The 12,765-nt window shown below is 42.6% G+C and overlaps 2 protein-coding genes across 2 annotated transcripts in view; both read right to left on the bottom strand.

The window, feature by feature from the left end:
* Nucleotides 1–4,276: 4,276 nt before the first annotated feature.
* LOC124055606 (tubulin alpha-1C chain-like) lies at nt 4,277–9,621 on the bottom strand. The gene is made up of 4 exons (XM_046382549.1): nt 9,491–9,621; nt 6,255–6,477; nt 5,636–5,784; nt 4,277–5,503 (listed from the first exon to the last, which is right to left on the bottom strand). The coding sequence occupies exons 1-4, from the start codon at nt 9,491–9,493 to the stop codon at nt 4,529–4,531; spliced, it is 1,350 nt and encodes a 449-aa protein (XP_046238505.1). The 5' UTR covers nt 9,494–9,621; the 3' UTR covers nt 4,277–4,528.
* Nucleotides 9,622–10,277: 656 nt separating this feature from the next.
* LOC124055802 (inactive dipeptidyl peptidase 10-like) overlaps nt 10,278–12,765 on the bottom strand; it is a 43,290-nt gene continuing 40,802 nt past the window's right edge. Inside the window, 1 exon segment of the mRNA XM_046382928.1 lies at nt 10,278–10,376. Within this exon segment, the coding sequence (XP_046238884.1) occupies nt 10,278–10,376 (99 nt within the window).

Genomic DNA, 12,765 nt, shown 5'->3' with positions numbered 1-12,765 from the left:
TTCCTTGTGTTCTATTATGTTTTTCAGTTTTCCAGTTGAATATTTGAGCTTCCCTGTGCAGAACGATCAAATGATTTTCTCTGAGCTCAGTGAAAATCAGTTATTTTTTTCAAGGTGCATCACCAGGAAGTCCTTAAAGAAATATTAAAACACCTCAGCTGCTTCCCCCAACGGCGACATCGTCACCCTTCTGAGGTCGTACCGACTGCCTCAATGGGCGAGTCAACCTGCACTAGAAGCAGGTCGATTCTGGGGGACCCTGAAGCCTCCGGGCCCTCAGGCTGGACGAGGCCTTACAGGAGCATCAGGTATGTTTTATCTCGAGAGCGCAACTTGTGGGATTTTTCTGAGGCTCTGACCGGCGACTTTGATCTCTGCATCCATCCGGCTTCAATACAGCTCAAGCCCTTATCACCACCAGCCCAGAGACCGCGAGCATCAAGATGGATTTACAGGCAGGCGCACCCGGTTACTTTCAACATGTAATCCATTACAGATTATTACAGATTACTGATCAGATGCTTCAATAGTTGTTGTAATTATGGAGGAGTCAGACATGTAGCATTTTATTGATCCATTCTCGGGAATATCGAATGAATCCGTTAAACCTCAGGCAATCTGCTCACCAACAATAAACAACACAATCAGTTTTAATATATAACTGAGAAACAGAGCGTTCAGCTTGACTGAAGTGTAAACGCAACATCCACTTCATCAGGTAAACCATCAACACCAAAACTTTGTTTTCTGGTCTCCATGAAATGCAGTTGAATTGTTTCAATGGTTATCAGTATTTTTTTTTTATTGTTATTTTAAGCTTTTTCAATCATCAGTACTGCTTTTAAATGCTGAATTGCCTGACTAATCCAAAAATCAATCACACATTCCTCAAAGAAAAGAGTCAAAACAGACTAGAATTGGGTGTTGACACTGATAAGTCAAATGCGGTGCTTTTATACCTTAAGACCAGCTGAATTGGCTGACTGGTTGATAAGACAACACGATTACCCAGCTGAGATTCCACCACACTGTTTACACCGTGGACACTGTGAGCCATTATGGGAATGTTGGCAAATCAAAAAAATAAGATTGCATCATGTAATAATAACTCGAACTTAGCTGTTTCTGCTCTATGACCGTGTTAGGCACAGGATCAGCTGTTTATAAGCCTTTCACACTGGGCTAAGAACCCCACAGTCACCCACTGGCATCTGTCTCTTACTGTCAGTGGGGGAGCCTACAGTCAGGCGTTCATTTCAGTGGCAAATTGCACTGCAGGAGGAAAGGGGTTTTATCAGCTCTCTCAGTCTCTCTTATCGAAGGCAAACTCAGAGTGGAGAGATGTCGGGGCTGGCAGGTGTGTCTGTGTGCGTTCAGCGAGGCAGCCATGACGCACAGGTGGAGGCAGGCGTAGTGTGTCCTGTGTGTTAATAAAGAAAACAGTGGATCTTGTGTTAAAACAGATTAGTGTTACGCCAGGATGAAGGGTCCACTTAGCAGCTCTTCCTCTTAACCTTCCTGTCAGCCAAACAACAGACAATTATTGGAAGGGATTAGAGTTCCTCATTTCTGAGGTTAAATCCATCAGGGAGTCACTTAGGCCTAGGAAGAAATTAGCATTCTCTGCTAACAGCTAACGGTCGTGCAAACACTTGAATCAGTGAATTGGATTTCAAAGACAAAGCACAGGAAACACACAGAGAGTCCCAAAAGATGCATCAAGAACCTGAAATATCCCACTTCATTTAGTTTAAAACTCCAATCCAGAGTTAATTTTCCAACAGGAAGTTGGTAATGTGGATTTACTGCATCGCATAAGCAGAACAATCCACAACCAGCTCAATTAACCGACTTAGCCTTAATAGTTTCAGGGATAAAACGCTGTGGTTTATCCCGAACAGAAGTGTATGCACACTCGCTCTTCTCTCAGTAGGATCAGTTTCAGAGCCACAAAACATCCTTGGGGACAGGTTGGATTGAATTAAGCTAAAAGAGAACACAGAACACGATGAAATTTAATGGAAAAGCATCCAGTATTTATTTCAGTCTGAACTAAAGTGGTGGACCGGTTGAAGCACTGCCATTCGTAGAAGCTGCCTGGCGTGGCTGTGGGATCGACCTTATGACCTCACTGCGTGAGAGAGAGGGACATTCAGTTTATGTGTGCTTTTCATGCCATGTTTGAGTAAAAAGATCAAACATTTGGTACTTGGTTTCTTGGCTAATTTGGCTCACACCAAGGGGACATCACAGGCGAGTGGAGGCTTGTATTTGAGCAGAGATTTTCTTTGTGTGAGGTTCAGGGACACGTCTCATTTCTCCGTCTGTTTGCGTAAGATCACACGGAGAAACCTGTGACTTGTGTGATCGGCATTATCGAGATCTCCCCTCCATCATCACATGGCTCAGACACTACAGTGATCAGCCATTACACATATTATCTTGTCAGGAGGAGGCTGTTTTAGGTGTTTTCTTAAAATCTTGCCTGTGGTTGTTGATTTCCTTTCAAAACTCCATTTGGGAAAGAAAAGTTTGTGTGACATTTGGCTTTAATTGAGTTATATTGAACATTTCACGCAGTGTCCAATTAATGTCAACAACCGCTTCCATCTGACAATACTGGCATCATTACTTCTACGGTTTATCCGAATATCAACCCAGAAACTCCTTCACTTCCACACTTGCTCACCACAAAAATTCTCCCTCTTCTGCATCATTTTACTCTGAAAGAACAGCACCCTCTTCCTGTTTGCACTGTGACGCAAACTAACAGATTTTCTTGAGAATTTCTAAAATCATAATTCTGTCTAAAATCACATTGATGTAACATTTCACTGATATTAAATTTCCAACGCCCAGCAAAGTTAAAAACATGATAGACGCAACAAAAGCTGCACCGTGAAGAACAGAGAAAAGAAAATAATTCCAAGCTGTTAGAGGCAGTTTATAATGTTTGGCAAATAAGATTAATTCCTTAATGGAATAAACAAAACTGTTGATCCTAATTTCTGTAGTTTTGCTTTAAAGAAATAAATTTAAGCAACATAATGCAGACATTTGGAATCATATCCTTTGTCACTTGACAAAAGTTTTAATTCAGTCTGTTGCAGAGAGGAAGAAGGAAAGCTGCCAAACTGTCAGGGGCAGTGAGGGAAAGAAATAGTTTTCTGTCTCTCACAACACTTGAAAAAGATCTCCATTATCCTCCTATCGCAAACTATCTGTCCTTTCCAAAAAAAAAGATGTTTAGGGGAGTGTTTGAAGAGGAATGAGCGGTTCAGGGGATGAAGCTACAGGAGGACTCTGGGGTTTGTTTGAGGATTATGAGGACGTTTACATTCAGAGCCGAAGGCCCGGTGAGATGGAGCTCAGACCTCTGAAGGATCCTGGATCAGCTCTGCATTCCTGTAGTGAGTGACGGACAGGTGGAGTTCACAAAAAACGATAAATGGAAAGCCTTTGTGGGGTGAAAGCTGAATTTGACAGAAAGGAATGACATGTTTCCTTCCTTTATAGCTGATGTCACAAAGCCTCATATAGTGTAACTGTATAGTCTGACTGATGATGATGCTATAGTTAAAAAAAATCATAGAACAAGTGGAAAATTTACATTTAGGTTCAAGTTTATGTACGAATGTATAAAATGTAATACAGGAAACGTTGTAATGCACTAATACAATAAATATTTGGGTCTATATGCTGCTGTGCAGACGTCTATCCAGATCAAAAATATAAGTAAGTAAAGTATGCAGAAATGGTTTCCTGATCAACATAATGTGGTGCAGGGATGGTGGAGGCATCAGGACATAAAATCTATATGATAACGACTCCATCTAGTGTCTGTAACCTGCAATGCCTTCTTACTAACAACATTTCAGATAAAAACAGGCATAATGTTACTTTAGGGAAACCCTCATTATTAATCCAAACAATGTGTAACACTGACTCTTATTACACTGAGCTCAAATCAAATATTTTTGTTCCTTTCCTTGTTCCAGTGGATTGAAATTTTACTCACTTATAAATGTATTGCATTATTTGTACTGTCAAATATTTGCAGGATTGTATGAATTTTAAGCGAGTTTCAGAAACTGTTCAGACTTCAGACTTGACATCATGTGGGGATTTGCTAGTTTTCTAATTTTAATCTTTCCAGGCAGAGTGTCTTTGGGTTTTGGTCATTCGTTACAGATCTGTTTTTGAAGTATACGCTCCAGATCAAACATTGACATTTTTGGAAGTCACGTTTTCACCAAGAAATGTTTCATCAAGAGAAGAAGTTGTAAACAGCTTTATTTAGAAAAGGAGATGAAGGCACATTCTCTTTCATTGGAGAGTTGATTTTTGAGATACCAAACACCATGGGAGTGATCTTGGACAAACTGCAGCTCAGCAGTAACATTAGTGTTTATTAATGCTCTACATACCAATAATAAAACTGCACATCAGCACACACACAAACACACACACTGCTTCTGGAGGAGACTTAAAACCATTTACTGAGAGAACCAACCCTTTAACAGAGTTGTTAATACTCCTCCCCCTCTTCGTCTTCTTCGAATGAGTCGAGGCCGACCTCTTCGTAATCCTTCTCCAGGGCAGCCATGTCCTCTCTGGCCTCTGAGAACTCTCCCTCCTCCATTCCCTCTCCCACGTACCAGTGGACGAAGGCCCTCTTGGCGTACATCAGGTCGAATTTGTGGTCCAGTCTTGCCCAGGCCTCGGCGATGGCGGTGGTGTTGCTCAGCATGCACACGGCCCTCTGCACCTTGGCCAGGTCTCCTCCGGGAACCACAGTGGGAGGCTGGTAGTTGATGCCCACCTTGAAGCCTGTGGGACACCAGTCCACAAACTGGATGGTGCGCTTGGTTTTGATGTTGCTGATAGCCACGTTGACGTCTTTGGGCACGACGTCACCGCGGTACAGCAGGCAGCAGGCCATGTACTTGCCATGACGAGGGTCGCATTTCACCATCTGATTGGATGGCTCAAAGCAGGAGTTGGTTATTTCAGCCACTGTGAGCTGCTCATGATAGGCCTTCTCTGCTGAGATAACCGGGGCGTAGGTGGCCAGAGGGAAGTGGATACGAGGGTAGGGCACCAGGTTGGTCTGGAACTCCGTCAGGTCCACGTTCAAGGCGCCATCGAAGCGCAAAGAGGCAGTGATGGAGGAGACAATCTGGCTAATGAGGCGATTTAGGTTGGTGTACGACGGGCGCTCGATGTCCAGGTTCCTGCGGCAGATGTCATAGATGGCCTCGTTGTCCACCATGAAGGCGCAGTCGGAGTGCTCCAGGGTGGTGTGGGTGGTCAGGATGGAGTTGTATGGCTCTACCACAGCTGTGGACACCTGAGGAGCTGGATAGATAGCAAACTCCAGCTTGGACTTCTTCCCGAAATCTACTGAGAGACGCTCCATCAGCAGAGAGGTGAAGCCAGAGCCGGTTCCTCCTCCAAAGGAGTGGAAGACGAGGAAGCCTTGCAGCCCTGTGCACTGGTCAGACTGAATGAGAAAAGGTTGAATTAACTACAAGAATGCTGCAGGAAATTGTTGTAAAACCCCACCTCTTATTAATAGTGCTTTAAAAAAAAATAAAAAATCTTTTTTGACTTTTTGTCCTTCAGGCCTTCTTACCAGTTTGCGGATCCTGTCGAGTACAGAGTCAATGTGCTCCTTTCCAACGGTGTAGTGACCACGAGCGTAGTTGTTGGCGGCGTCCTCCTTGCCTGAGATCAGTTGCTCAGGGTGGAAAAGCTGGCGGTATGTGCCTGTACGAACCTCATCTGAAAGACAGAGAACAGATGGTTTAGTGGCATGTTAATGCTGTGTGAAATTCTCCTTTTTTAGCTTTCTTTATTGAGGGTCTAACAACATGAGGTGCCACATGTTGTACTGATAATCAAACAGATGAGACGATACTTCAAGCAGTTGTTTCCTGACTTGGATTTGAATTGGCTGATTCAAACTCAAGTGGGTGTGGCCTCAATAAAACTGAGCCGCCTTTCAAACCTGTTGTTGCTTGAAATTAACTTTGGTCGAAAGATAAATTCATGTGTAATAAGACATCCATTGTCTTGAAGCTTCTAGTGAATATGGTTAATGATCAGCTACTTTATTGTTTTACTGACTTTATAGCTTCCTTCTGTCCAATACTAAATCTGTTTCATTTAAAAATTTCACCACCAACAGCTTACACCAATTCTTCAACAGCTGTCAAGCAAAGAAATTTTAAGAAATTTCTCTTAAAACTCACCAATCACAGTGGGCTCCAGGTCGACAAAGATGGCTCTGGGGACGTACTTCCCGGTGCCAGTCTCACTGAAGAAGGTGGTGAAGGAGTCGTCGTAGCCCCCAGTGGGCTTGTCGGTGGGCATGTGGCCATCGGGCTGGATGCCGTGCTCCAGACAGTACAGCTCCCAGCAGGTGTTGCCCATCTGGACACCAGCCTGGCCAACGTGGATAGAGATACACTCACGCTATGGGGAGAGAAAGAAGTAAGATTTAGAAACATTTAATGTTTGCTTCCTTTCAGCTGCAGAATGTCAAAAATTACCACTAAATTTATCATGCAAATCAAAACACTGTAGAATTCAAAAACATTCAGTTCAAATCGTTTTGCTGCATAGTTTAATGCCAACATTTCTGCTTTCAGGCCTGTCCTGACCTGCAGAAAATGACAGATGAGCCCCAGGAAACACATGTGGAGTCTTTGAACTTTTCGACTGCTTCTGTATTTTTTGCCATATTTGCACAACAGCCTGATTCCTGTGCGTATTCAAATTTGCATCAAATCAGGAGCCACTGATCTAAATAAGCAAGCAGTAGTGATTAACACACTCCTGTCAGTGTCTACAGGGGCCAAAGTGCTTCCACACCCTGCTCAAGTATTTCTCGTTCCTAGCAAAAGATGTGGGTGGGGATGGAGGTAATGGGTGCAGATACAAGTTTGGTCTCATCATTTGGAAGCCAAATTCGCCAAGAGGGTTTAAGATACAACTTTGTCTTTCCTGTTTGGTTAACTGCCTTTTTACAAGTTTGCAAAACCGGGTAAAGCAAGTGCTGAATGAGAAAGAAACCAAAGGGCAAACCCAAACATTTAGTGTTTGAAGGTCACTCGTATCAAGGTGCATTTCAACCGTTTTTCTCACAAAAAGTCAAGATGAAATCAGCATTATACTGACTCGCGTCAAACAGGCATGATAACACAAATTTTTGCTGCCTTGTCCCTCTGCTGCGCGCTTACATTGTTGCCGCAGTTAGGCTGTCAACAAAAGGCCAGCTGTCAATGGTAAAATGAGAGCGCAAACACGTCAAGTATTGCTGTCAAAATATCACCATGCCCCTTTTAGATGTCTCACCTCATACCTGCCAGTACAAGATTTTGGGAAAACCAAATATTACATATAATAAATAATTTCAAGTTTATCAGGAGTAAAAGTGGTCTGAGCTGACCACATGAGGGAACACATGAGCCAGTGAAGTATCTGTTGTGAAATTCTTGTGATGTCAGTTCCTCTTTGAGCTATGGCCAAGCCTTAAGAGCAACTCGACATGGCAGCCTGTCATGTCACAGAAGCCTGCATACAACAGTGTGAAAGCCTGATCTGCAAGTGCAGTTGATAGTGCAGCTGTGTGAAAAGACAACCGCCAGCAATTACAACTTCAAGCTGAAATAATGGACAAACTTGACTTTCTTTTTCTATTTATTTTTATATACTTTTGGCTTGTTTGAGTTTTGATCCCTTAACCTCCCCTCCCCCTAAAAATGTTGACAGAGGAGGCGTTACAGTCACATGGGAGTTGCCAAGTATGGCAATGGAAGCCAGCTCAGCAGCCGGCTATTTTGAGTGAAGCTTCAGTCATTCAGGCCACACAGACAGCTAAACTCTACCCCACTAACCTGTTTGGACTGCTCGACTGGAGCTTTTTGGAAATATTTTGCTTTAACTGCAGAGTGCAGCTAAAATAAGAGCTTCTGGCCAGCTCTCTGGAGCATTTACAGGATTTCAGCAGTTAGCACAGAATACTACAAAAAGCTTGCATTTAGCACAAACTTTCCATTTTTATGTTACTGTCATGTTAGCCTGATTCGTGAGCCTGGTTATGAGCAAAGTGGAAGTGGTGGCCTGCTTGCTCGCTGGTGTTGCAACACGCCACATCCGCTCATGTTTACAAGACACACACTGGCTGTGAAATTTACCCTTTGGCAACAGGGGTTGGCTGAGTGACTGTCTACTTCCTGTATCTTGTCCTGAATGTACGTCAGGGTGACGCTGGGACTCTCAGCAACAGAGTGGAGCATTGTACTACAAGTCTGTAGTGCACAGATGATTCGGAAGAACATGATTTAATCCATGCTGATGAAGAACTGGAGGGATGTTGTGTCCTCGTGATCCACACTTGATGTTTCACAGTGGACCCGAGTGAACAGACCCCAACTATTAATCCCAAATGGAGTGTGAATTAAAGGTCAGGAACAAAATATTCTAAATATCCCCATTTTGCCATAACTAACAGGACTTTCTCATGTGGAAAACCAACTCTAAAGGCAGGAAGACTCTCCACATCTCCTCCCCCTTTCATGTTTGTATTCTGAATGGCCCAACAGGAAGTGACAGCAGCTCAAACACCATTTGGGGAAGCAGGCGTTAACACCTCAACAGACTGTTTTCGTTCACTCCTGTCTTTCCAAATCACCAGCTTTACAACACACTCACCGTTTGCACTTGTGATACGAGGGAACAAAGTCAACAGGGAAAGGTCAACGCCCTGAACTCATGCGGCTGAAGAATGAACTTAAGGCTCTTTACCTCTCCTGAGCTTGTAAAAATGTTGATCCAAAGCTAAAAGGGTTTAATGTCATGTGCCTGCCTCATGTTTGACATCAAAAATGTGAATATTGTGCTTTTTTTTCTTTTCTTTAAAGTTAATTGATTCAAAAGACCCAAAGGTAGCAGCTTCGGGTCTAACGCTGCAGGACTCCAGCAGGTTATCAGCACGGTGGTGAGTGGCAGGAACAGAAATGTAAAATACACATCAGCATTCCCAAAACCAGCCAGGCAAACAAGCCCGCCATCCTGACAGGCAGCCCTCCAGTACCCATATGGAAACAGTTAACCTTTACTGGAGCCGGAGCCACATGCCCAGGAGCATGTTTCCACTGATTGACTTTATGTTTTTCAACATTTCAAGCAAAAGAGGGAGTTTTATGTGCTGTAGCCATGCCACAAAGTTGCTTCAGAAGCAGCTCGGGGCCCACTAAAGTAGAAACAACAAGCAGAAAACTCTTGTAGGCTTATAACAACTTCTGGGAGGACAGGAAGCTGATGCAACAGAAAACCAATGGTTTTCACGAGTATTAAAGTGTTTTCTGCTTCAGATATGACTGCTGATTCTCATAAGTAATACTCGAAACAATGCAAATGCTGCTTTTCTTGGATGTTGGGGAAGGAATAATAGTAATAACAGTAAGAATGACTCAGTACTCACCATAGTGATGTTTTGATTGTCCTTTTTGATGCGAAGAAGTAGAAGTTAAAACTTGTAGGCTCTCACAGTGCACCTATCATGAGATCTCTGTGAGTGGAGTCCTATCAGTGTGTGACGCATGCACTTTTATAGTTACTACAGCAGGAGGAGGAGGAGGAGGAGGAGCCAGCTGCAGCTTTCTCCAACTCTATCTGGCTTCCTGATTGGCCCTTTCAGAGTAAAAGCAGTGATCTCTGCAAAGTTTATCCCCAGTGAAGTGCATTACTCCAGTACTGTACTGAAGTACTTGTTTCTAATGTAGCTATTTAAGATAGTGGGAAATATACTATAGTACTACACATAGCGTCCTCGTAATCATAGTAACTCACTCTCTGTCCTGTGTGAGAGAAGACAGAGAGACGTTATGCTGCTGTGTCTTGTCTGTCCACTGCACTGTCAGTGTCCTCTTTTCAGTGTGTGAAAAGTGTCAAAAGTGTGAATCTCACACTTAGTGTGTGAAAGTTGGCAGTCCTGAGAAAGTCGATCATTTTTCCAGCCTAATTCTTGTCTCCTTTGTGGTCTAAACAGTAAATTCATCAAACTCAGCTCCCTGCAGCTTCAGTTTCCAGGCTACTGCACATAACTCAGTTTCATCACCTCATGAAAAGTTAACCAAACAGGATCGTGAATCTTATACTCCCTCAAGCCATATCTCCTTTTCAACTGATGAGACCAAACTTGTTTCTGCACCCGTTGCCTCCTTTCTCCAGCCTCCACCCCCACCCACACACACGCAGCTATAAATACTTCAGCAGGGTGTGGAAGCAGCCCACAGACGCTCTGACAGGAGTGTGTTAATCACCACAGCCTGCTTACTTAGATCAGTCACTCCTGCTTTCATGCAAACCTGAACACACACAGAAATCAACTGAAAAGTCATTATGACTCCACCCAGTATTTATTCAGAATTAATGATTATTTTCTGCATTAACAGATTGACAGTTTGATTTATATATAAAAAAAAATCAATCTAAAACATAGTGTGAAATGTGGTCACACTTACCCAGAGCCCAAAGTGACACACTAGTCCAACCTAATTAAAAGGGGAAAAAGCAGGTACATAAAAAGAGAAAAAATGATCACTTAAAATACTTGCCAAAAAAAAATACAGTATTTCCCTCTGAGGTTCTGTGTTGGGCACATTGGTGCTAATAAATGTACAGCAAAGCATGTCAATATTTGGCACTTTTACTCTGTGATCCAGTTGGATGAGATGAGGGTGTTTCACCCCAAGATGGCAGCATCATTTCACTCATAAAGTACAAAAGAGAACTGAGGCATCTCAAGACCCCCAGCTGAGCACTGAGGCACATTTTTTGGACCATAATCACACACACACACACACACACACACAGTGTAGGGTTTCATGCCCAGTGGGGACATTTCGTAGACTTACATTAATTTCCTGCAGACTTACTCAAACCAAAACCATAACTTGCCTAACCCTGACCTTTAACCTGACTTTAACCTAAACCTCAAACTCAACCTTAAACCACCAAGTCTCCACCCTAATAGTTATTCATTTCCCCATGGGGACTTCCATTTTGTCCCCATAAGGTACGTGAGGTTTTTGTCCCCATGAGATCATAAAACACGTATACACAGACACACATACAGATAGCGAGAGAGAGAGATTATATTAATCACATTACATACATTACATTAATTCCTTGGGGACTAAACCAAGTCTTTATCCTCAAATTTAGTGACTGAAATTAATTAAACTAATATGTACACTATAAGGCCAAAAGTATGTGGACAGTCTATTATTAAAAACATTTATGTGCTTTGGTTCAATATATAAATATAGAGGCGAGTTATTTTCTTATTAGCCGAACTCTTGTGTTTTGTGCTGATTACTGCGAATCCTCAGAGGAAGTCAAGGTCAGGCTTATTAAAAGGTGGATTTCTCTTCTGCTACAGTAGGAAATGTACAAAAGACCCTCACGTCTTTACAGATTTTCTGTGCAGAACCACCAGAGACAGACTTATTCTCCTTTTTGGGTCTTAACTCATAGTTTCTGAAGTTTCTGCTGGACTGTTTCTTCCCTTCCTCAGTGGATGAGTCCTTCATATTGTCTCTGTAATTGCTTTGATGTAATTAAAGCTCAATTTGAGCCGAATCTCGGCAGTGTGGACGGGGGATTTCTAAGGGTCACAAAGGCCAGGAAGGAAGATAAATGTTTTTTTCTTCCTCTGGCATAAGTGTCCTTATTAAGTTCTGTACATTTGTTCTCAGTATGAGTGGAAAAAGAACGTGACGTGGCATTTTCAGACTGCCACACTTTCTCAATAACAAAGGGAAATTAAAAGCATCAATGGAAGGGTCAGGGCAGATGATTTGTTAAAAGGGAACGGTGCAATAAATAGACAAAGCACTGCATTGCAAGGTCATGAAGGATGAAGTGTTCCTTTGTGTTGTGAAAATTCCCCATTTTTTAAATCTAAACTCTTCAAAATCCCCTTCTGGATTAGCTGGAAAATGTTTTACTTTTGCTAACAAAACTGAGATGATTTAGTTTTGAATGCAGAACTCATTCGAGTGGAGTATTTTTGCAGTGTGGTATTAGTACTTTTCACTTTGTGATATGACATGTGAAGGTAATCACACAGGGACCATCCATTGTAATTCAGTTCATCCTGCTGTGAGCAGTTCCCCAGTTTCTTTGTGCATCGTTGCACCGAGTGAGTGCGTACAGTGTTATGCATTTGGGACAAGCTTTATGGTGTCTGTAATTTAAAACAAGCCACACAGGGAAGAGAAGGGGCACAGCAGGGAGGCACAAAGGGCCAAAACAGGGAAGAAAAAAAGGTGTTCTGATCTGCTGGGGGACTGAAGGAGCTGAGTTTATGTGATGGTGTGGAAGCTGATTGGGGGATGAGGAACAGGTGTGACCACAGCTGCAGCAAGGATACCTGTTGACACCTTTTTTTTTCGCTGCCTTCTGAGTTTTACTTGTAATGCAGTATTTTCACACCGTATGTGTACTTTAAGCAAAGCAAAGGATCTGAAAACTTGTTCCACCACTGAAGGACAGGAAAAACCACCTCCTAAAAACATAGAAAACAAGACTCATAGATGGCTCACTAATTGTTCTTTAATATTAAAACAGCCAAAAAATACAACAAGCTTTTCTTTAGTCGTCCCTCACTCACAAACTCCCCCCCAGAGGAAAAGAAAAATCACAGTACAAACCCCAAAAGAAACAATAAGACTTCACACTGGGTTTCTTCAC

Source organism: Scatophagus argus, chromosome 24 (assembly GCF_020382885.2).
Source record: "Scatophagus argus isolate fScaArg1 chromosome 24, fScaArg1.pri, whole genome shotgun sequence".
NCBI lineage: Eukaryota > Metazoa > Chordata > Actinopteri > Scatophagidae > Scatophagus > Scatophagus argus.
This window is presented reverse-complemented; position numbering and strand designations above follow the sequence as displayed.